The sequence below is a fragment of the Taudactylus pleione genome, unplaced genomic scaffold (genome assembly GCF_031769625.1).
Source record: "Taudactylus pleione unplaced genomic scaffold, aTauple2 ptg000493l, whole genome shotgun sequence".
Lineage (NCBI taxonomy): Eukaryota > Metazoa > Chordata > Amphibia > Anura > Myobatrachidae > Taudactylus > Taudactylus pleione.
The window spans coordinates 1,787,930-1,813,668 of record NW_028284895.1 but is presented as its reverse complement, the minus strand read 5'-3'; the positions used below and the strand labels follow the sequence as shown (position 1 = coordinate 1,813,668).

Below are 25,739 nucleotides of genomic sequence, written 5' to 3'. Positions count from 1 at the left end.
AAATATTTGTTTTTGATAACATAAATGAGACTTTTGCATTGCATATTAAAAAATAAAAACGGGTTAGTAACCAAACAATTGGCTAAAGAAAATACATACAGTATACACGTATATATTAGATATATGAATAAGCGGTCAAGTCCATTTTTTGGTATATTGAAATGAAGATAAAGATGCTTAACCATATTAAAGGGGTCTTCCACATTCTGATGACTTATTGACATATACATAGCTTACCCTCCTGTAACACTTACTAAAATTAATTTGGTCACCTTTCCCCAGTACTTTTTGTTAGCTCTACCCTTACAGCACTGGGCACCTCCAAACATTCTCAGTTTAAAGGGACTGTCCTGCTGTCACATGATCTGCAGGTGTTTGGGAGTAAATCCACTGGCGCTCCTAGCGGAGATAGGTGCCTACACTGCTATAATGCTCTTTGGGGGTGTGGCCGCACCTAATGTGACGCTGTCACAATGCTAGTATACAGCAGCAATGCCCCCTGTCCCGATTTTAAATATGTTTGGGAGGTATGATGTTATAGGCAGCACAGACGGTGTAATGGTTAGCATTACTGCCTCACAGCGCTAAGGTCGTGGGTTCGATTCCAGCTATGGCCCTAACTGTGTGGAGTTTGTATATTCTCCCTGTGCTTGCGTGGGTTCCTCCGGGTGCTCCTGTTTCCTCCCATACTCCAAAAATATACTGGTAGGTGAATTGGCGCCCAACAAAAATTAACCCTAGTGTGTATGTGCGTGCGCATGTGGTAGGGAATATAGATTGTAGGCTCTACTGGGGCAGGGACTGATGTGAATGGAGAAAATATTCTCTGTAAAGCGCTGCGGAATATGTGCGCGCTATATAAATAACTGGTAATAAATAATAACTAAATAATAGGCAGCGGAGGTTGTCATATTCCAGAGCAACAGATCTCTGTTGCATACTATAAAGACATGGCTGAAGAACACAGAAGATAAAACAATGTATTTAGTAACTATTATAGGAGGACATGTACAAGTATATGAATGGAAGTTATCTGCATGTAAAATCCGCCTATAGATAAGAATAACAATTATATAATAATAATAATAAGATAAAAATGTCAAGTCTTACTGATCACTAAAAATTCCAATTATGAAGAAAGATGAAATATCACAAAGAAACTTTCTTCTGCATAGATCCGCCCATAGGATAATTATGTGCCATATCAATAGATAGATTTTTTTTTTTTCTTTACATTTATATCATGTCAATGCATGCAAATCATGCTGGAATCTAAATGCTGTTGCATTTTAGTGGTAAGCAACCAAAAGTGAGAAAAGAAAAAAAATCATGTGATGTCATCACTAAAAAGGTAAACATGCATCCTATGTAGTGCTTGGTGTTTTCATCTACTGAACTTTGGAAAGTGTATAGCGACTTATACAAAGAATTAGTACAATGTATGAAAAGGTCATTTCCCTTGACCACTAGTTGCAGACAGGTTTAGAAGGTGTCCATGCTGAATCTGAGATACCATCTCCCGTCGAGGACAAGGTCATAGGGCCGCTAGGTGTAAAAGGGTCCGTGTCGGTATCCGTTTCACCTTCCGCTAAGTAACGTTTGTCTCTCATCCACGTTGATCCGTTTGGACCAAAATTAAAGTCCTCTTTCTCTTGGGAAATACTGAAACCGCTCAGAGACCTCTGAAGTTCATCGTGGTTGACGGAAAGTAGGGATAAGGGGGTGTCACTGTCTCTTGTACAACTTCTTCTGTGCATCGGGGAGATCCTTTCGGCGTAAGGGTTTGCCAACTCCCCTTCATGTCGAAAGTTGACCCGTGTGTCTATTAAAGTCTGAATAGGCAAAACTGTTGGCCTTTCCGTGTAATTAGCCGGGGAGGACGTTGACCTCCTGGAACAGTTCTCACCATTAAAAGGCAAGGGTGAAGGAAAATCCGCAGGGTAATTGTCAAAGAAATCATATTCGTCCATGTTATTAAAAGAAACTTGGTGCAAATTGTAGGGATTTCCATGGGAACAAGACTCCGTATAGTTATAAATGACTCTCCCGACTTCGGAATACCTGTTCTCGTCTTCCTTCTCCTCTGCCGTCGACTCTCGGAGTGGATAGTACTCGGTGACCTGGACCTGCAGCTGATCCATGTGTTGCATATGCATGTCAACCAGGAAATCCAACTTCTTTTCCATGTCTTGGACCTGCGGTAAACATGGCGGAAACGTTACATAAGGTGTGAGCACAGAGAGGAGCTGTTGGCATTTCACTTAAAAAAAAAAAAATAGTTTAGTATTTGCGAGACTTGAGCATCATATTTACTTCCATAGGTATACTGCAATATTGGTTTATGTGCGATCCCGGAGGTGCCTTGTGGGGAATGTGGTGCTGCAAATCGTGTCATCGCGGCCCTACTGCCAGGGCTGTCTTACCAGCAATGTAGGCCCTGGGCAAAGCAATGCATTGGGGCCCCTAACTACCCATTCACAGGAAATCCCGACAGCGGCTGGCCAAAGGGTTGAAATCTCGACAGCGGCACATAAGTAACCTAACCCTCCCCTCTCCCCCCCTAACACTAACCCTCCCTTAGGGGTGCCTAACCCTAACCTCCCCCCCTAGTGCCTAACACTGACCTCCCCCCAGGGGTGCCTAAACCTAACTCCCCCTCTCCGCACCCTAATCCTCCCGAGGGGGTGCCTAACCCTAACCTTCCCCCGGGGGTGCCTAACCCTAACCCTCCCCAGGGGGGAGCCTAACCCTAAGTCCCCCCAGGGTTCCCTAAACCTAACCCTCCCCCCCCCTCATGGCTTAGAGGACGGGCGCCCCGGACTTACCTCGTTCGGGCCCACGTCGTCCCGGATTCCGGCGTTGGGCTTATGATAGGCGTCGGTATCTCAACGCCTATCATGAGTCCTTAGCCGGCATTCTGCCATCGGGATTGTGACTGCCGGTCACATAACTACATACCATACAAATATAAATGTTCAATGAAATGAAACCTTTAGATTTATTGGTACATTTCAACAAAATCAATGTTTAAACTAAAAAGAAAAACATGATGTAAAGAGAGGATTAATCAACAGAAACTTTTGAACATTATAAGCCATGAAAAACACAAACAGGCAGGAAATAAAATGAATGACATATAATATATCTCTGTACAGCCCTGCAAGAATTGGCCCACGGGTGGAACAGCGGGACAGTATTGGGATGTTGGGGAGGGGTGCGCCCTCTATGGGTGGCACCCCTATTCGACCGCACTGGTTGAACTCCCCTAGAGCCAGCCCTGTAAACTAGTGTTTCCACAATTGTAACGGGCCATTTACTGCAAGTGATGATGAATAGGCCCCTTAAATATAAGAAGACAAAATAATCTGTTTAATGTAGGGGTGAGCGGGTTCGGATTTCTGAACCAAGGCCGATCCGAGTCAGGCTCGACTTTTCCCGCCTGACTCGGATCTGAAATCGAGGCAAAACGTCATCATCCCGCCTTCCGGGTCTCGCGGGTTTTGGATTCTATATAAGGTACCCACGTTGGCGCCATTTTCTCACTCCTCCAAAGTCCATAGGGGCTGGCTGTGTTGTGCTGTGCTGCTGTTGTCCATAGGGGCTGTGTCTACTCCTCCAAAGTCCATAGGGGCTGGCTGTACTGTGTTGTGCAGTCAGTTGTCCATAAGGGCTGTGTTCACTCCAAAGTCCTGTGCAGTGTCCCAGTCCTAAAGGGGTGCTGTAGTGTTGTCCAGGGGGTGCTCTGTCCATCAGGGGTGCTCCACCCAAGTAAAAAAAAAATATATATTTTTTCTGTGTTTGTGAATTGTGTGCACAGTAGCCGCATGTACATCAACAAAGTAGCGCCAAGTGTGCGCCTGTGTCATAAGTAAAGGGCCGGCTGGCTTGACCATTAAAGGGTGCTGTAACCCCCAAATTGCACTCCAAACCAAATAAAAAAATATTTTCTGTGTTTGTGAATTGTGTGCACTGTGGCTGCACGTGCATCAACAAAGGAGCAGCGCCAAGCGTGCCCTGTGTCCCATAAGTAAAGGGCCGGCTGGCTTGTCCGTTAAAGGGTGCTGTAACCCCCAAAGTGCACTCCAAAAATAATATATTTTTTTGTGTTTGTGAATTGTGTGCGCAGTAGCCGCACATGCATCAACAAAGTAGCGCCAAGCGTGCGCCTGTGTCATAAGTAAAGGGCTGGCTGGCTTGACCGTTAAAGGGTGCTGTAACCCCCAAAGTGCACTCCAAACAAAATAAAAATATATTTTCTGTGTTTGTGAATTGTGTGCACTGTGGCTGCATGTGCATCAACAAAGGAGCAGCGCCAAGCGTGCGCCTGTGTCCCATAAGTAAAGGGCCGGCTGGCTTGTCTGTTAAAGGGTGCTGTAACTCCCAAAGTGCACTCCAAAAAAAAATAAAAAAAAATATTTTTTTGTGTTTGTGAATTGTGTGCGCAGTAGCCGCACGTGCATCAACAAAGTAGCGCCAAGCATGCGCCTGTGTCATAAGTAAAGGGCAGGCTGGCTTGACCATTAAAGGGTACTGTAACCCCCAAAGTGCACTCCAAACCAAATAAAAAATATTTTCTGTGTTTGTGAATTGTGTGCACTGTGGCTGCACGTGCATCAACAAAGGAGCAGCGCCAAGCGTGCGCCTGTGTCATAAGTAAAGGGCCAGCTGGCTTGTCCGTTAAAGGGTGGTGTAACCCTCAAAGTGCGCTCCACAAAGAATAAAAAATTCTCCTTTTTTTTCTGTCTTTGTGAATTGTGTGGGCTGTAGCTGCACCTGCATCCTCAAAGCGTGCGTCTGTCTGTTAAAGGGTAGTGTAATCCCCAAAGTGCACTCCAACAAAAATAAAACATTTTCTTCTGTGTTTGTGAATTGTCTGCACTGTACATGCATCCTCAAAGCAGCAGCGCCAAGCATGCGTCTGTCTGTTAAAGGGTGGTGTAACCCCCAAAGTGCACTCCAACAAAAATAAAATATTTTCTTCTGTGTTTGTGAATTGTGTGCACTGTACGTGCATCCTCAAAGCAGCAGCGCCAAGCGTGCATCTGTCTGTTAAAGGGTGGTGTAACCCCCAAAGTGCACTCCAACAAAAATAAAACATTTTCTTCTGTATTTGTGAATTGTCTGCACTGTACGAGCATTCTCAAAGCAGCAGCGCCAAGCGTGCATCTGTCTGTTAAAGGGTGGTGTAACCCTCAAAGTGCGCTCCACAAAGAATAAAAAATTATTTTTTTTCTGTCTTTATGAATTGTGTGCACTGTAGCTGCACGTGCATCAACAAAGGAGCAGCGCCAAGCGTGCGCCTGTGTCCCTTAAGTATAGGGCCGGCTGGCTCATTTCTTAAAGGGTGGTGTAACCCACAAAGCGCACTAGTCTCCAACAAAAATAAAAAATTATTTTCTGTGTTTGTGTGCGCCTTAGCTGCACGTATATATCAATATAACATAAATGGAGGACCAAACTTTCTCCGATAAAAATAAAATAGGGAAAGATCAAGAACCACTTCCTCCTAGGGCTGAAGCTGCTGCCACTAGTCATGACATAGACGATAACATGCCATCAACGTCGTCTGCCAAGGCCGATGCCCAATGTCATAGTAGAGGGCACATACAATCCCAAATGACAAAGTTCAGGAAAATGACCTTAAAAAAAACATTTAAATCATCTAAGGAGAAACGTAAATTTTGCCAATATGCCATTTACGACACAGAGTGGCAAGGAACGGCTAAGGTCTTTCCCTATGTTCATGACTAGTGGTTCAGCTTCACATGACGATGGAAGCCCTCCTCATGCTAAAAAAAATCAAACGAGTTAAGCTGGCAAAAGCACAGCGAAGAACTGTGCGTTCTAAGAAGATATCACAAATCCCCAAGGAGAGTCCAAGTACTCGCCCCCTGCAAGTACTGAAAGGAGCACCCACAGTCCACTTGCTGATATGCAAATTGAAGATGTCACTGTTGAAGTACAACAGGATGAGGATGCTGGTGTAGCTGGCGCTGAGGAGGAAGTTGGCGAGGAGGATTCTGATGGTGATGTGGTTTGTTTAAATCAGGCTCTGGGGGAGACAGTTGTTGTCCGTGGGATGAGAAAGCCCATCACGGTCAGGCCTGGGCAGAAGACCAAACAATCCACCTCTTTGGTCTGGCAATATTTCTATCCAAATCCGGACAACAACTGTCTTGCCATATGTACCATATGCAAAGGTGAAATAAGTAGGGGTAGGGACGTTAACCACCTAGGAACATCCTCCCTTATACGGCACCTGCAGCGCGTTCATAAAAAGTTACTGTCAAGTTCAGAAACTTTGGCTAAGACCGTAAGCAGTCCAGGGTCACCTAAATCCCGTTGTCCTGTTGTATCCAAGCACCTGCAAACCACACCATCAACTCCATTAGTGCAGTGGGATTTAGACAACTGATGGAGGTAGTGTGTCCCCGGTTCCAAATCCCGTCTAGATTCCACTTCACTAGGCAGGCGATACCGAGACTGTGCAGAAACGTCAGAAAAAGTGTCCTCAGTGTCCTGAAAAATGCGGTTGTACCCAATGTACACTTAACCACGGACATGTGGACAAGTGGAACAGGGCAGATTTAGACTATATGACTGTGACAGCCCACTGGGTAGATGTATCACCTTATGCAGCAACAACAGCAGCGTCAACAGTAGCAGCATCTCAAAAACGCCAGCTCGTTCCAAGGCAGGCTACGCTGTGTATCACTAGTTTCAGTAAGAGGCACACCGCCGACAACCTCTTAGAGAAACTGAGGGAAATCATCGCCCAGTGGCTTACCCCACTTAGACTCTACTGGGGATTTGTGATATCTGACAACGCCACCAATATTGTTCGGGCATTACATCTGGGCAAATTCCAGCATGTCCCATGTTTTGCTCACACAATAAACTTGGTGGTGCAGAATTTTCTGAAAAGCGACAGGGGCGTGCAGGAGACGCTTTCGGTGACCCGAAAAATTTCTGGCCACTTTGCCATTCAGCGACTGCGTGCTGAAGACTGGAGCGCCAGCAAACACTCTTGAACCTGCCCCGCCATCACCTGAAGCAAGAGGTTGTGACGCGGTGGAACTCAAACCTCTATATGCTTCAGAGGATGGAGGAGCAGCAAAAGGCCATTCAAGCCTATACATCCACCTATGACATAGGCAAAGGAGGGGGGATGCACCTGACTCAAGCGCAGTGGAGAATGATTTCCGTGTTGTGCAAGGTTCTCCAGCCCTTCGAACTTGCCACACGTAAAGTCAGTTCAGACACTGCCAGCTTGAGTCAGGTCATTCCCCTCATCAGGCTTTTGCAGAAGCAGCTGGAGAAAGTGAAGGAGGAGCTAAGACGGAGCGATTCCGCTCAGCATGTGGGACTTGTGGATGAAGCCCTTCATTCGCTTTGCCAGGATTCCAGGGTGGTCAATCTGTTGAAATCAGACCACTACATTTTGGCCACCGTGCTCGATCCTAGGTTTAAAGCCTATGTGGTGTCTCTCTTTCCGGCCGACAAAAGCCTACAGAGGTGCAAAGACCTGCTGGTGAAAACACTGTCAGCTGAAGCAGAACGGTACACGTCAACAGCTCCTTCTTCATTTTCTCCCGCAACTGGGGCTGCCAGGAAAAAACTTAGGTATCCTAAGCAACCCACTGGCGGTGATGCAGGGCAGGCAGGACCAAGTTTGGACATCTGGTCCGGACTGAAGGACCTGGCAACAATTTCTGACATGTCTACTGTCACTGCATATGATACTGTCACCATTGACAGAATAGTGGAGGATTACATCGGTGACAGGATCCAAGTAGGCATGTCAGACAGTCCGTATCTGTACTGGCAGGAAAAAGAGGCAATTTGGAGGCCCCTGTACAAACTGGCTCTATTTTACGTGAGTTGCCCCCCATCCAGTGTGTACTCCGAAAGAGTGTTTAGTGCAGCCGGGAACCTTGTCAGCGAAAGGCGTAGGAGGTTGCTTCCACAAAATGTGGCAAAGATGATGTTCATAAAAATTAATTATCAACTCTTCCAGGGAGACCAGACTCCAGAAAGTACAGAGGGACCTGTGGTGGTGGATTCCAGCGGGGATGAATTAATACTCTGTGAGGATGAGGATGAACACAACACTGAAGAGGGTGAGGAATCGGTGGATGAGGAGGATGAGGACGACATCTTGCCTCCGTAAAGACAGTTTGTGCAGGGACAAATTAATTGCCAGATTGTTTTGTGGGGGCCCAAACGAACCAATCATTTCAGCCACAGTCGTATGGCAGACCCTGGCGCTGAAATGATTAGTTTGTTAAAGTGTGCATGTCCTGTTTATACAACATAAGGGTGGGTGGGAGGGCCCAAGGACAATTCCATCATGCACCTCTTTTTTTTCTTTGCATTATGTACTGTTTCGGGCCTAGTTTTTCAAACTGCCATCCTGTCTGCCACTGCAGTGTCACTCCTAGATGGGCCACGTGTTTGTGCCGCCCACTCGTATCTCTTAGCATAGTCATCAGCTACCTCGGTGCAACCTTTTGGACATAAAAACACTATTGTGAGGTGTGAGATGTTCAGAATAGACTGGAAATGAGTGGAAATTAAGGTTATTGAGGTCAATAATAGCATACGAGCAGAAAAACCCACAAATTCTGTGATTTTAGCTGTTTTTATGCTTTTTTTGAAAAAAAATACAGATCCAAAACACAAAACCCAGAACCCAAAACACGGAAGGGTGGTTTTGGCAAAACCAATCCAGATCCAAAACACGAAGAGAGATCCAGATCCAAAACCAAAACACAAAACACGAAAAGTGGCCGGTGCACACCCCTAGTATAATGTCATGTACTGTAGGTACGGTATAACATGCAAACTCATCCACTACTAAAGTACTGTACATTAGAATCTCTGATTATCTTATGATTTATGTAGGGTACAGTATAATGAAAGCTGGATCTTACGGCTCAGACATGATAGTGTAATAATACATGACTTGCACTAAGCTCTGATAACAGGTATCCAGCTCTGATCCGTAATAATAACCACTCCCGGCTGCACTTTATATGACTTTCCAGCATAATTTTTCGGATCAGTGTGAAATATCGCAAAAAAAAATAAAAAAAGAAGTTTATGCAGCTCTTAATTTAAGATTTTGAGCAAAATTTACTAACCGGTGGTTTGACGGTGGGTTCTATTCTATTCTAAACCCCAGCGGTTTGGTGGCGGGTTCTATTCTGTTCTAAACTCCGGGGGTTTGGTGGCGGTTTTTCAGCGGTTTTGGCCTTAGTAAATCTGCAGATAGCAAAACTGCCGCCAAACCGCCGTCAAAACACATTTTAGATAGAATAGAACAGGGCTGTCATTTAGAAACCGCTGCAAAACCGCCAACAAACCCCCGGGGTTTAGAACAGAATAGAACCCACCACCAAACCGCCGGGGTTTAGAACAGAATAGAAACCACCATCAAACCGCCGCTTAGTAAATTTTGCCCTTTATTTCAAATTGTTGAGGTTCACAGAAAACAAACAGATTAATAGCAAATATTGTTTATGTGATGAAAAGAGAAATAGTAGACTTTAAAGCAAAAAAAAAGAAATAGCACCAATGAAATTGGATGCATTCAGTGACGTAGAAACAGCAGTAAAATGACTACAGGTATTTCAAAAATGTTTGCAGAAATGTGTTAGCGGGAGAAGTACTGTATGTAGATAGACGCTATTTACTGCATATACTGAGATCTATATTGCAGTGTAAGGGCGGAATTCAGTTGTTTTTGCGGCCCGCATCTCCCGTCTAAAGTGACAGGAGATCGCGGGCCGCTATGCAATTGTTCAAGATTTTTGTGCTGATCGCGCCCATAGAGGTCAGGTTTAGCAGCGTAAAGCAGCTAATCCCGACCAAAGTGCTGGGCGCGATCGCGAAAAGTGATGTTTAGGTGCCCAAACATGTCACTTTTCGCACATTTCAGCTCTCATCCCCCAGGGGCTGCGAGATGAAATGTAGCGCTGGCAGCTCATCGTGCCCGACAGGAGCAAAAATTGAATAGCTCCGTCGGGCGCGATAGGGGCTGGAAAGAATTGAATTCCGCCCTAAGAATAATGCTGTTCAGCGTCTGTGGGCTACATCCAAAAGCAATAACAAATACAGTAAATGTAATTGCACCCCTTCCATTGCAGCGTGGTTTGTCCGATGCAAAATTACTCGCTGTTTTTTATTTTCTCCCAGCTCAGGAACTGTTTCAGAGGTGGACGCTATTCCCACAGCCGCGGCATCTTTGCACGCTGTGGCTGTGCGCAATTATGCAAATGCTGCACGAGGTAACTTGTGTAAAAAGACACCTGCTGCCGGCTTTTGTGATGCACTGCTGCATCCGAGGATGCAGCATCCGATAATGTGCATGGCTATCGGAAATCGGAGAAACCCCTCAGGTTACTCACAATGGGCCTGATCACAGGGATGTACGTTCATCCGACGATGAAAGCATATCTCCGATGGGTTAGTGGTCTGCGGCTGCGCAGGACCCGTTCTGAGATGGACGGATTTGTACAGCCGCTTGTGTGCAGCTCTGCAAATCTGTTTATCTGTGAATCAGGCTCTCTGGCCCTCATTCAGAGCCGCTCGTAAGCGGCCGCTCGTTCGTTATGAGCGATGTTCTGTCATCTGCGCATGCGTACGGATTGTAATACGCATGCGCGAACCAGTCAGTGCGGCCGAAAATCGTTTATTCGCTAAATAGCGAATGCCTGCTATTTTTAGTGACAGGAGGAGGCGTATGTGGGTGGTAACAGGGGAAGGTGCTTGAAAACGGGGAGTGGAATTCAGAACGCAGGCGTGCTTAAAGGTCAAAACGTGCGTTTTAAGGGTGTGCATAATTAATACAGCAGCGTCATTGACCACGTCACTGAAGTAATGAGAGGTGAGGAGTCAAGATTACTTCTTAACAACCCCCCCACAAAAAAACAAATGCGTACAATAGATCTGAGCAGCGGCTCCAGAGGTGAGGCTGCAGCGCAGTCTAAAATTCAGATAGGGGAGCCACACCAACTGCCACCCCAAACATCGCCGGACGGGACTCAGTGACAGTTGGTGTGACTCCCCTATAATCCACCTCTGGAGCCACAACTATCATCTGACCCTGTCTGTAAGCATTCTGTGACAGGGTTGTGGTGTTATATAAATCTAGGATCTTAGGGGATGGCCTGGGTCATTGCCAAGCAACCATGTCAGTGGCGGGCTGGGCCGGGGGGCAGGGTGCCATGTGCCCCCCGGGCAGCAGCGTCATGCGGGCCACGGGCAGTCTGTGTCACTGTGTCACATACTGCACTGTGTGTGTAGCGCTGACAAGTGACAAACACACAGCCGCCGGCTCCGGCAGCTGTGCGTTTGTTTTGATCAGCAGCCAATGAGAGTCTGTCAGACTCTCATTAGCTGCTGCTGCGCCCACTGCAGGAGCCGCTCCATCTTCCGGCTCCCGCAGTGGGCAATAAGAGAGGCATCATGATGTCATATGACGTCTCTACCATAATGCATAGCGGCCTGGCCCGGGAAGGACAGACGGAGGAGCGGATGGCGATGGTGGGAGTGGGGATTCAGGTAAGTGTTTTTTTGGGGTTTTTTTTTACTACGTGTGTCTACTGGGGGGGAGGCTGGCACTACAAGGGGGAGACCACTACTGGGGGCACCACAAGGGGGGAACCACTACTGGAGGCACTGCAAGGGGGGGACTACTACTAATGGGGCAATACAAGGGGGGGACTACTACTACTGGGGGCACTACAAAGGGGGAACCACTACTGGGGGCACTACAAGAGGGAGGGACTACTACTGGGGGCACTACAAAGGGGGAACCACTACTGGGGGCACTACAGGGGGGCGCCAATACAAGGGGGGACCACTACTGGGGATTATAACTGGGGCACTTCAAGGGGGGGACTACAACTGAGGGGACTACTACTGGGGGCACTACAAGGGGGGGACTACTACTACAAGGGGGGACTACTACTGGGGCACTACAAGGGGGGGACTACTACTACTAGGGGCACTACAAGTGGAGGGGACAACTACTAGGGGCACTGCATAGGGGGGAGGGGACTACTACTAGGGGCACTGCATCGAGGGACCACTGCTGGGGGCTCTATAAGAAGGTCAATACTGGGGGTACTGCATAGGGGGGAGACTACAACTGGGGCCACTATTTAAGGGGCACTGCATAAGGGTTACCACTATTGGGGGCATTGCATGGGGTGTGGACTGCTACTGGGGGCACTATATAAGGAGCACTGCATGGGTGGTACCACTACTGGGGGCACTATATAAAGGGCTTACTACTGGGGGCACAATGGGCACTGCACAGGGGGGACTACTACTGGGGGCACTGTATAAGGGGCACTGCATAGGGGGGATCACTACTGGGGGCACTACTGGAGGCCTGCATAAGGGGGTCCTCTCCTGGGGCACAGGGGGGGGCACTGCATATGGGCACCATGACGGGGCTGTCACTAATCTTTATTTTTACTTTACATTAATCCCATAAGGACCCGCCTCCTCCCTGGAACACTTAAGGGGGGCGCCGTAGCACGCACGTTCTTCGGGCACCCTGGCTACACGCTACTCCTCTGCCAGGGCCGCCTGCATGCATTTGCCCCCCAGGCTAAAAGTTGCCAGCCAGCCCCTGAACTTTGTCATAGTCCTCTATAAGGCTGACTTTAAGGTTTAGAGTAGGTTTTACAAAGGACTATTTCTAAACGTTTATGATATATAGAGTACCTTGCATTTCACAGTGATGGTCTCACACTATTTTGTTTTATACCTCACAACAGTCCCAACTTTAATGGGACAGTCCATATTTTCAGAGAAGAAAAGGGATTGAGCTTGTCTTTCTAAGATAAATAGAAGACTGATGTTGGGAAAACCGAGGGCACGACTATTATTTTGGCCAGATCTATTCCTCCCCGCCCCCCAAAAAGAGCATCTGGACGCATATATAATTCTATTCATGGGCATTTAACCACCAAACCCCAGGTGCCTTGATTCCGACGTTGTACATTGGATGAATATCATCTCTACGTCTTGCCGGCTAAGAAATCTACATCTACGTCTTGCCGGCTAGTCGCTGCCCTAGATGCACCTTCATGTAGTGAATTAATCTTTCATAGTCTGGGACGTGGGTAATATGGCTTCATCCAAAATTGAACTGATGACATCGGAACAAACTTGTTATACGTATAGGTTTTATGAGAGGAGTTAATAAGTATACCGTAAGTATAACATTTTGGTTATAAGAAGTGGAATAATTATCAGTGAATAAAACTGAAACGCATTTCAATAAGTGTTGGACTTAATTTTAGGAATGATATCTAGAACAAATTTCGCAAATGTGTCAGGCATTATCACAGGGCCTCCTACATAAATATCCACCATCATTCTGGATGTGAGAAAATACTGCACCTGTCTTTCCACTTTAACAAACTTCCCCATCATACTTTGGTCTTCGAAATCTGAAGCTTTGGACCCGTATGGATCGTGCCTAGGAAGACAGAGAACAAGTTGAGTGTATGACCTCTTGCTCAGATATATCTTGCTGTTTCTTTTTCTAATGCGAGCAGAAGCCTTGTTCCACCGGTAGCCATCCGCTAATGGCCGCAGATTTGTTATAGGCTGTTTGCCTTCACATATGAAGTCTTTGAGAAAAAAAAACAATAAGAAAGGTGCTCACATCTGGTCTTAAGAATGAGAACATTAAATGTAAAACAAATGATGCAACCTTACAAATATATTTCAGTAATGCCCCGACAGCTGCACAAACAAAATATATTTTTCAGAAATATGTTCATTCATTCACCTATTAAGACAACTTCCGTACTGTGGGCCTGATTCAGACCTGCTCGCGAGTGCATAGCGCGAGACCCGACCAGCGAGGGGCGCTCCGTCGCTACGGGTCTCGCACCAAAACGGGGCGGCTGTCGATTGTGATCGACAGCTCGCCCCATTCTGGAGGCGGGCGGGGGGGGTGGCTACACAAACGGAGGCGTTCCCAAAGGAACGCCTGCCGTTTGTGGGAGGCACCACTGACATCACCAGTGATGTCAGTGGTGAGCTTCCGGCTCTATTTAGAGCCGGAAGCTCACTGGGGCTTGTGGGAACGAGACCCTTCCTACAAGGGTCTCGTCGCAAGCCTCGATGGTTGCGACCCATCACCTGGACGCTTGCAAAAGCTGAGAGTGGCCACCCACAGCTATGCGAGCGGCCAGGAGGCCACAACAAAACAAAAATGCCCTGATTCAGAGCGTGCTAAATTGATAACACAAGTGAGATCTATGCTGCCAGTAAGTTTAACTCAAGATTATGAAGAAACAACTTCTATAAGACAACAATGAAAAACAGAAGCTTAAGAAAAAAACGGCGATTAATAGAAACTCAATGATATCCGCAGCTGAATTGGAATTATACACAAAAGGCTTATTCCATGAATGGATTGTGAAAGATCAAAATGATTTCCTTTACAATAGAGAATGATAAAAATGTTCACAAATGAAGTTAACAAACTACAAAAAGGACTTTGGAAGGATCTACAGAAAGTGGATGAAAGAAACAAATGCAATAACGCTGTTTTTGCAAATAGCTGATTTTTTTACTGTTGCGCATAAGTCACAAAGCGCATGTGCCGCGATGGTCTTGCGATGGCGGTTCGCAGTGAGGATATATTCGCGAAGTGATTAACAGACAAGTAGCATTTCTTGGTAGTCACAGGGGGTGGTGACTGAAACGCAGGTGTGTCGCGACCATTTTGGGCCCGTGTCTCAGGCAGCGACTGCGATCTCGTAGGCAGATGAGAATGCTCCGTTGTCTTACCGCCTACACCCATTCTGCGCAGCCGTAGGGTAACTCAGAAGTTCGATGTTCGTCCGATGGTTGAGTCTTTATACACAAGCGATGGACTTGAGATGCCGCAAGTGGGCGTCTCAACACAAATCCTGGTGGCTGCGACTATTGCATGTTTTCACACATCCCCTGCGCACGCGAACGTAGCTGTGGCCCATTTGCTGCCATCTCTGAAACAGGCCCTTAAGCAGAAAAGATATCCGACTATATGCTGCTTAAGGATCAGAATGTAAAAGAAAAATAATAAAGATTAGACTTATAAGAATGGCGTATTGTGTGATTATTAAGCAGGGGTGTATTAAGAGAGGAGGGGCCTGTGTGCAGTCTCCGCCCAGGGCCCCCTCCTCTCTACCCGGCGGCCGGCAGGACACTGAGCGCAGCAGAATCCGGGCACTAGAGTAGACTCTAGTGCCATGCCAGAGTCTACTGCACATTCGCAGGCCACCGGGAAAATGGTACGGCAGCCATTTTCCTGGTGATTTGTAGAGCGCTGGTACCAGTGATGTGCAGTCAGGTGAGGCAAAGCCTTTCCTGTCATACTTAGGTATACTCTAGAGTTTTGACTATACAAATTATAAGAACAATTTAAAGAAAATACTATAAAATATCTTCATTGTTTTATTCTAATCATTTTTATAGTCAAAACTATTGAGGAAAACGTGTATGGCAGGTGAGGCACTGCCTCCCTTGTCTGCCTTTTCCACACATCCCTGATCAAAACTCACCAAATTACCAGCACTATAGACTGCTGCACCTTTGTATAATGCTCACATGAGCCCTCGGGTTCATATATGCAGGGCCGGCTCCAGATACGCTCCTTCTGTGCGGCCGCAAAGGGGCGCCGAGGTCCGGTTGGAGAAGGACAGCGTAAGGCAGGTGCAATCTGACTGAGCCAGGTTAAACCCCGTGGTTGTGGGAGCAGTATACCTTTAAGAACTTTGATGTTGGTATCAAACATTAGTCTTAGCCTATAGGGTTCCTTGGGGGTTGGGCCTTGCTGGTATATTAGGTCTGTTATCCAAAGACTCCGCCTCTTTGTTTTTGGAAATACCACCCTCCCCCCCTGTTTGTGGTGTGTTGTGGCGGAAAGAACGGTAGTGTGCTTTTAGTTATACAAATTAGATGGGTGCGCTCTCCTTGTTCGATGATTATACGCCAGAAACGTCCCGACCGGGAATGACACAGCCCGTCCGGGCGTGCTTTATGCTGGAGAGTTGAACACCAAAGAGTGATGTGATTGGTCTGCGAGTGTTTTGTGGGAGTGTCCGTTCTTTGCTGTCCGCCACCATACTAACTTTAAGCTCACAATCAATTTCAATGGGCAACATCTAATTATCTAATTCAATAGCCCAAATTCAATATTTTATTAATTATTAATTATTAATAATCTGATGTCAAATAAATTTGACCTTTAATTTTAAATCCAACTCCTGTCATCCGTGTATTTATTTTTAGATACGTTTTTAGTTGTGTTAACTCTGTAAGGTATAGTGCGCATATCAACCATAGGGAGTTTAGTTCCTCGCTCTCCACCCAGCTGCTACCGTAATTATTTTATGCACAAGGGGAGGAGCACAGTGAGGGAAGGGGCGGTGAAGGAGTACATGATGGCGCTGGGTGCCGAGACACCTAACACCGGCCCTGATTATATATGTATCTGTATATCTGGCTCTGATACCAGCCAGTGCCTCCCCAGCCATTTACCTCACCGCACGTCATTGGCTATTACCACCAACGCGGGACTCCGGAGAGGTAGATATTAAAATAAATGGGTGCAGGATGGGCGGTGTGGGCTCGTGCGCACCACGCACCCTGCACCCATTACAGATACACCCCTGTTTTATTGAGATTAAAAATGAAGTTGTGATTATATTAAAATAATTTGTTCCTGCAATTGATATCAGCAAAATCATTAAAATAATGGATAAAGGGCCTGAATCAGAGCCGCTCGCTCGCGCTGTGTGTCGCAAGCGGCCCGATGTTCTGCGTACGCGCATGCACAGGCTTCGTTCTGCGCGTGCGCGAACTACACACTGCGAACGCAACCCGCTCGCTCGCCTAGCAAAGGCTGCCCAGGGTAATGAGTGACAGGAGAGGCCGTTTGTGGGCAGTAACAGGGGCAGGACACTAATAAAGGGGGGTTGGAGATGCGAACGCAGGCGTGCATGAGTGTTTCAGCGCCGTTTCAGAGGCGTGCGTCAGTAACAGGCAGCGTCATAGTACACGTCACTTGCCTTTTTTTTACACTCATTTCCTAGCAATGCTTGTGGTAGGGTAAGAGCTGACCTTTGCGATTGCAGGACTTTGGGGTTTAGGAGCCAGAAGTCCGTCTGTGCATGCGTGGAGTGACGGGAGGGATCCGATTGGTTGTGCTTGTATTGAGATGGCATTGCCCACCGCATCCAAGCCCCGGAATGTATCACTTGTCAATGCAACTGCGACATGCCCGCATCTGGCTAGCCACCCCCCCTCCCCCAGTTACTTCCCTGAAATGCCCATTGAAATAATTACATATCTCAGCGCACCAATTTTGGTCTGCATATTAGGGCCTGATTCGGACTTCTACGCTATGCCGATGTTTCCGCAGTTGAGGAATAATTAGCAATCTGCGCATGTGTCTGAGTCAAAGTAAATGACCTTAGTCGCTCGCAGCGACTTTTTACTCGCAGTGTGATTGACAGTCAAGGATCGTTTGGGGGAGGTAACGGTGAGTGGTGACAAAGAACGCAGGCGTTTCGCTACCATTTCAGAAGACCGAAGATCTAAGGATCTGCGTCCGATGCTGCATCTTTATTCTCAGGGGCTGGGATTTGCAAAGCTGCCGTTGGGCGACTTAATACATTCCTTGGCGTCTGCGACATTTGCACATTTTCACGCAGCAGCTGCGGCATTAGCACGCAATTTTGAGTCGATAACATTCGGGATGCATGCACAGTGCGACTTGGACATATATATGCAAATTGAAAACATTGGTCGCTTACATGCGGCGGTGACATTACGCCTACCTCTACATCGGACCCGCAGTGTATACATTGTGTATTGATTTTTGAGCGTCTCTTACTATAACAGAGAAGCCGCACTCCTTGCTGTACTCCGCGCACATTTGTTCCTGTTTGGAGTAAGGAAGCGCATTTATGCAATTTCTGTCCATTTGTTGGAATTAAGACTGTGATGTAAGTATATGGGCGGGACGTGCTAAGTATCGCTATACAGGGTCTTCCAGGGCTACGACTCAGAAGTCCCTCCGGCATCCTTCTGCGCACAGGCAGGAGGATGCATGCGCCGTGGGGGGTGCTGGGAAGGAAACCGACTGGATGTCGCTCAGGTGGACTTCCGAAGAGAAGCTAGTAGGCTTCCACTGGGTAACATCGTCTATAAATGGCGTTACCCACCGTGTCCAAGCTTCGGAACATATGGAAATGCTACCAAAAATGTGAGTTTTCTGAGCTTTGACCGCATTTCACCCTTAAGTACATCCCGCCCTTTATCTGTTACATACACATACATAGAACATCTGAGCCAGATGTATGAAGCTCTGGAAAGTGATAAAGTGGAGAGTGATAAACCACCAGCCACTCAGTTCCTAAATGTCATGTTACTGGCTGTGTTTGAAAAATTACAGGAGCTGATTGGTTGATCGTTTATCATTCTCCAGAGCTTCATACATCTGGCCCACAGACTGATAATAACATACATTATTAGTGTTCACTCCAGCTCCGGTGGCAGGCAGGGCTCCGGAGCTAAAGAATGCCGCGCACCAAAAAAAGGGGCGTGTCTATAAGACGTGTCACCTTTTCGTCACTCTTGGGGGCGTGCCCGGCACTTACGGACACGCCGGGCAGCCCCCAAGCGCTGCTGACAGGGAAAATAGATGCCGGGTGCATGCGCCCAGCGTCTATTCACCGGCGGTGACCGGGTCACCGCACATCTCCCCACCTGCAGGAAACTACAACCCGCGGGTGAAGACCGCACCCGCAGGCTGTGAGGGCTGGACGCTTTTTGCCCTCCAGAAGGAGGGCCAGGCGCAGTGCCCCGCTAAAACAGCCTAGCGGGAACGCTACATTATGAAGAAATCAGCTTCTATCAGTAGAGTACCTGCCTGTTCCGTATCAGCAGAGATCATAGTCATTCTGCTGAGGGGAAGCTCCTAAATAAAGTTTTTCCAGAAGACACATTAGGTAAAGTAACTTCCATCTTACAGTGTGTCTCAACTACTAAATTAATTTGGCAACCATTTTTGCAGAGACCAATGCACACTTAGGGCCTGATTCAGACCCACTCGCGAGCGGCTGTCCGCTCGCAAGTGGGTCGATGGTGTGCACTGCGCATGCGCACGACGGAGGGAGCTCCGTCGTGCGCATGCGCGAGACGCGACGAGCGAAGGACTTTCCTTCGCTCGTTGTGTCTGATCAAAGGGGGCGTGCTGTCGATGTTGATTGACAGCACGCCCCCTTTGGTGGGCATGCCGGGGGCGTGCCTGCCAGACGGAGGCGTTCCCGTCAGAAGCCGGCCCCACTGACATCACTAGTGATGTCAGTGGGAGTGATTTTGGCTCTGATAGAGCCAAAATCACTCCTGGCCTTGCAGTTGAGAAACTCAACCGCAGGCTTCTGCTCGCACTGGCGATGGTCGCGATGGTCAAGACCATCGCGACCATCATCCTGCACGCTCGTATAGGCTGTGGGTGGTGACCCACAGCTATACGAGCGTCCAGGAGGACGCTCCATATTTATGGAGGTGGGCCCTTATTCAGAGCGAGCGTAAGTAAGTAAGATTATTTGAAGTAAATTTGTTTGTGACAATTGATCACCAAGTGGTGAGTGGGGATTAGCAGTGATGAGGAGTAGTAGATAAAAGAGCTGGTATGACATGTCACCGTATACCAACCCACTATCCACTTTTAAGCTGGGTATACACGTAAAGATTTTCTGTCCAACCATCCAACTAGTTGATTGGTTGGAATGAAAATCTGGTAAGGAATGAAAGCAAATGACAATCAGCAATTTGCTCCCAAACGCTGGAAAATGGACAAAAACTGTTGTTTGAACAAATAGTTTAGATCAAACATTTAACAAACTTGTCTGACGACCATTTTCATCTGTTTTCTGGCATTTAGGAGCAAATTGCTGAGCATCAGTTACTCCCATACCTTACCAGATTTTCATTCCAACCAATCAACTAGTTGGCTGGTTGGACAGAAAATCTTTACGTGTGTATGCACCATAACTCTCTCCAAGGCTTGATAAATGCCCCTTCCCGCAGTCCAGCTGCTGAATGGAGTTGGCAACTCTCCAGTGCCACTGATAATGTCTCACTTACTAACCAATATTCTCACAGCTATTACTCAGCTACTAATGAGTGACACACAGCCATCACCAACTGCCACACCACACAATGGTCACTATGATCTTTATGACATCATATGGGCAAGAGGTCATTCATTATGACATCACATGGCAAGGTAGAAAAGCCCAGTGCACAGTAGTGTCAGTGGCATTTCTTCAGTTGAGACACTCACTGAGCAAGGCCTTACAAGCATTATTAGTTTCCTCAACTAGTATCAGTTATCTACAGTATTTGTTGTTGTTTGGATGACGCACGATGAGTCACAGAGACTTAGCCCAGCTAATTGCACCTTACAGTCAGTAAAATGTTTTTTTTTGCGGGGGGGTTTATCAATAAGATTAATGTAAGGCCAATTTCTTATCTGCTGCGGTCTACAGAGATATCTGCTGCGCTCTACAGAGATATATGCTGTGCCCTACAGAGATATCTGCTGCGGTCTACAGAGATATGTGCTGCGGCCTACAGAGATATCTGCTGCGCTCTACAGAGATATCTGCTGCGGTCTATAGAGATATCTGCTTCGGTCTACAGAGATATCTGCTGCGCTCTACAGAGATATCTGCTGAACTCTACAGAGATATCTGCTGCGCTCTACAGAGATATCTGCTGCGGTCTACAGAGATAGACCGACGGTCGAAATGCGTTCTATAGAGATATCTGCTGCGGTCTACAGAGATATCTGCTGCGGTCTACAGACATATCTGCTGCGTTCTACAGAGATAAATGCTTCGTTCAACAGAGATAAATGCTGCGCTCTACAGAGATACTGTATCTGCTGCGGTCTACAGAGATATCTGCTGCGCTCTACAGAGATATCTGCTGCGGTCTACAGAGATAAATGCTTTGTTCAACAGAGATAAATTCTGCGGTCTACAGAGATATCTGCTGCGGTCTACAGAGATATATGCTGCGCTCTACAGAGATATATGCTGCACTCTACAGAGATATCTGCTGCGGTCTACAGAGATATCTGCTGCGTTCTACATAGAAATCTGCTGCGGCCTACAGAGATATCTGCTGCGGTCTACAGAGATATCTGCTGCGCTCTACAGAGATATCTGCTGCGGTCTACAGAGATATCAGCTGCGCTCTACAGAGATAAATGCTTTGTTCAACAGAGATAAATTCTGCAGTCTACAGAGATATCTGCTGCGGTCTACAGAGATATATGCTGCGCTCTACAGAGATATATGCTGCGCTCTACAGAGATATATGCTGCACTCTACAGAGATATCTGCTGCGGTCTACAGAGATATCTGCTGCGTTCTACAGAGAAATCTGCTGCGGCCTACAGAGATATCTGCTGCGGTCTACAGAGATATCTGCTGCGCTCTACAGAGATATCTGCTGCGGTCTACAGAGATGTCAGCTGCACTCTACAGAGATAAATGCTTTGTTCAACAGAGATAAATTCTGCAGTCTACAGAGATAAATGCTGCGCTCTACAGAGATATATGCTGCGCTCTACAGAGATATATGCTGCACTCTACAGAGATATCTGCTGCGGTCTACAGAGATATCTGCTGCGTTCTACAGAGAAATCTGCTGCGGCCTACAGAGATATCTGCTGCGGTCTACAGAGATATCTGCTGCGCTCTACAGAGATATCTGCTGCGGTCTACAGAGATATCAGCTGCGCTCTACAGAGATAAATGCTTTGTTCAACAGAGATAAATTCTGCGGTCTACAGAGATATCTGCTGCGGTCTACAGAGATATATGCTGCGCTCTACAGAGATATATGCTGCGCTCTACAGAGATATATGCTGCGCTCTACAGAGATATATGCTGCACTCTACAGAGATATCTGCTGCGGTCTACAGAGATATCTGCTGCGTTCTACAGAGATATCTGCTGCGCTCTACAGAGATATCTGCTGCGCTCTACAGAGATATCTGCTACGTTCTACAGAGATAAATGCTTTGTTCAACAGAGATAAATGCTGCGCTCTACAGAGATATCTGCTGCGTTCTACAGAGATATCTGCTGCGGCCTACAGAGATATCTGCTACGTTCTACAGAGATAAATGCTTCGTTCAACAGAGATAAATGCTGCGCTCTACAGAGATATCTGCTGCGGTCTACAGAGATAAATGCTTCGTTCAACAGAGATAAATGCTGCGCTCTACAGAGATATCTGCTACGTTCTACAGAGATAAATGCTTCGTTCAACAGAGATAAGTGCTGCGCTCTACAGAGATATCTGCTGCGGTCTACAGAGATATCTGCTGCGGCCTACAGAGATATATGCTGCGCTCTACAGAGATATCTGCTGCGTTCTACAGATACATATATGCTGCAGTCCCTCCATAATACATCTGGGGGATACTTAATATTTGTGGCTATCCCCCAAAAATGGGTGTTTTTGGGGGGAATATGCCGCAAATAGTTAATGTTAAATGGGCCCCTATTTACAATTGTGATTGGGGGATAAACATTTTGGACCTAAAAAATTGTGATTTTAGTTGCATGTAACTAATAAAATAATAGTATATAAAATCACATTATTGCTGTAATTAATATTGTAAACCAATAGTATTTGACCTTTACTTGTTGCCAGTGGCGTCACTAGGGGGTGCGGGGGGTTGCGGACTGCACCGGGTGTCACCTTCCGTGTGAGTGACACCAAAATGGTGGCTCCTCCTCAGTGACCGGAAGCTGCAAGGTCACACCCCCTTTCTGGGTCCCCACACCTCCGGCGCACGTAGGGGATCTATCTGTCACACTTCTTGTTGCCAGGGCCGTAACTAGGGGTGTGCAAGTGGTGCTGCTGCACAGAGCTCGGGGCTCTGTAGGTGGCACTGACCCTGCCCCCGCAGGCCCTGCTTCTGGCTAATAGAGTGCCTGCAAACACGGGCATATCTATAATGGGTACACGGGCACCTGGTCCAGGGGGGCCCACATCGCACACCCTGCACCCACACTTCCAAATACTTACGTCTCCGATGTCCCACGTCGGCTGGAGAGGCGCTACGCATGCGCAGTAGGGAAATCGCCGGCAAAAGTGCTGCTGCGCCATTTTCCAGAAAAGAGGGGCCCAGGATGGTGAGTGAACGCGGGCCCTATCCTCTCTAAATACGTCCCTGCCTGGAATGTCACCCTGCAGCAGACATGCAGCCAGCAGCCTCTACAGTGCCCTGGAGCATCCTGAGGATGCTCCAACGCTGCTGCTGTCCATACTGGCGCTGGCAGCCCCATCCCCTTGGCATGACATCATGCGGTCCGGGTGTGTGGCCGGCACAGGGTGCTATGAAGCCCTGTTACGGCTCTGCTTGTTACCTATGGCTATTTATTATATCTACTACAATATATGATATATCTTTTCAGATGCACCAAACATCACCGAGGCCTGGCTGAGATCTGGACGGATGAGGCCACCACCCTTAGTAAGTGGTGCACGGAGACAACTCCAGAGGCCTCCAGTGAGGAGAGGAGTAGAAACATCTGGTCTCCAGGCACATCAGGAGAAAGGAAAGAGCCAAACTCCGTATCAGAGACCGGCGGTTCCTCGCCACCCCACCTACACAAGACGCACCGCCGGAGAGGGAGAAGGCTGGAGATGTGTCATCTGCATGAAGAAATACGTGAGCGCAGAGCAAATCGCAGTGTTACCCTGCGCCCACATCTACCACACATGCTGCATTGCACCCTGGCTCTACATCCACCACGATTGCCCCATCTGCTGTGCAAAGTGTGCTAATTATTAATTATGCACTGGCACTCCCTGGGGTTGCATTCTAAAAAGCATATTTATAGGCACGTCTACCTTGCCTGCACCATTCTTCACATAATGGCAAAATGGACATAACACAACTACACAGTACAATGATGCACAGCCAGGGCGAGGCAGATTTAAGGCTTCAAGGATCGGCTCAGCAACGTGGGAGTACTCACTTTCATGAAAGTCTGAACACCTACGCTGAGTCTTTCCCTGAGTACCGCTACTGAGTGACTTTATAATGAGGATCAGATGGCCTATAGGCTGCTTCTTCACACATCTAGCTCTGTGGTGACTGGAGACATAAACCCAGCAATATGATATTGGTATTCTACCAGTATCACAGAGTAAGCGTACACACTGCTACACCCTGTGATGCGTTACTTATCTGAGTAATACAGTACAGTTATACTGGTTTAGTCACCCTGCTGCCTCTGATCTCCTCATTTTTATACATACAGTAGTTATAATAAAGTGGTCTAATCAGTGATTACAATACAGGCTAATTTTCAGAACACGCCATTGGTTTTACGAGTGTATTACTCCATGCGTTATACCCAGGGCCGCCAAGAGCCGCGCCGGGCCTAGGGACAGGGTGCATAGTCTAACCGTGGGAGGTGTGGCCACGCCCCCTTAGGGAAAAAAAAACACAGAAAAAAAATATTTTAGCAGCTGTGGGGGGCGCTGTGAGCCCCTCAGCCCGGCGCACAGCCAATGAGGGGAGTGATCAGCGTGAGCGCTCCCCCCATAGGCATAGGAGACTGCTTAGCAGCTGCGAGCAGTCTCCCACTGCAGCCCAGCATACAGCAGCGTATGCTGGGCTGCTGTGATGTAGAAGGGAGGGGGGGGTGCCAGACCCGGCCCCCACTAGGCCCCTCACCCCAGCCAGGGTCCGGGTAATTTGTACCCCCCCCTCGGCAACCCTGGTTATACCAGTACAGCTCAGCTGTATCTCAATAAATGTATTTACAAGGACCGAACCAGGGTTCTATGCCAACCATCACGATGTCACGTCTAGGGGGCGGGGATGCCCTAAGGACGCTCTTGGCAGCTCCACAGTCTGCAGAGTGCATGCTCAAGACAGGTGCCACTGGGCATGATGGCACCAATCGGTTGCACCATCCAAAACTTGCACCAGCCCATCTGACAATGGTCTTCTATGCCTTCGGCTGTGTACACACCCAATTTCACCGATACGTCCTTGGCACTTACAGAACACGGCACATTTTTACGAGCATTTTCAACCACCTGCCAGGGACAACCATCAAAACATTCCTGATACGGTGCGTCTAAATTGCAACAGCGCCTCTGTGTAACGCAATGCGCCGTCATGAACATTGGCATTGCACGTAGCTCTGAATCAGGCCCAAATAGTGGAGAAGGTACATTTAGGGGTCATTCATTGCAATGTGGAAGAGAGAACAGACTTTCACTCCCCACAATAAGGGGTACATTTACTAAAGTGAGAGTTTTCAGAAGTGGAGATCAGATTCTACTTAACATCTATCTAGCACCTTCTAGAACAGGGATGGGAAACCTCCTGCCCGGGGGGGGGGTGTATAAGGCCCCCGGAATCATCTGGTCTGGCCCAAGGTGTTCCCGGAGCTTGTCAATTCACTGCGCTGTTAAACCCGACTAGAACCGCTTAAGTCAAAGAATGTCGGTTATCTCGACTTCTGCTCGCACCACAGGAGAATGCCAGCAGAAATATTCTAGTCATACTTAACAGCGTGGTCAATTGAATAGCTCTAGGAACTCCCCTGGGCTATTCACTATGGGAACTCCTTCCCTGGGCTATTCACTATGGGAACTCCTTCCCTGGG

General features: G+C 47.5%; 1 protein-coding gene across 1 annotated transcript in view; it reads right to left on the bottom strand.

Moving 5' to 3' along the window:
* Positions 1–1,405: 1,405 nt before the first annotated feature.
* KCNQ3 (potassium voltage-gated channel subfamily Q member 3) overlaps positions 1,406–25,739 on the bottom strand; it is a 306,708-nt gene continuing 282,374 nt past the window's right edge. Inside the window, exons 14-15 of the mRNA XM_088449700.1 lie at positions 13,420–13,498; positions 1,406–2,195 (exon numbers count right to left, since the gene is read on the bottom strand). Coding sequence (XP_088305826.1) covers positions 1,467–2,195; positions 13,420–13,498 — 808 coding nt within the window. The 3' untranslated portion in view covers positions 1,406–1,466. The remainder of the gene's footprint in view (positions 2,196–13,419; positions 13,499–25,739) is intronic.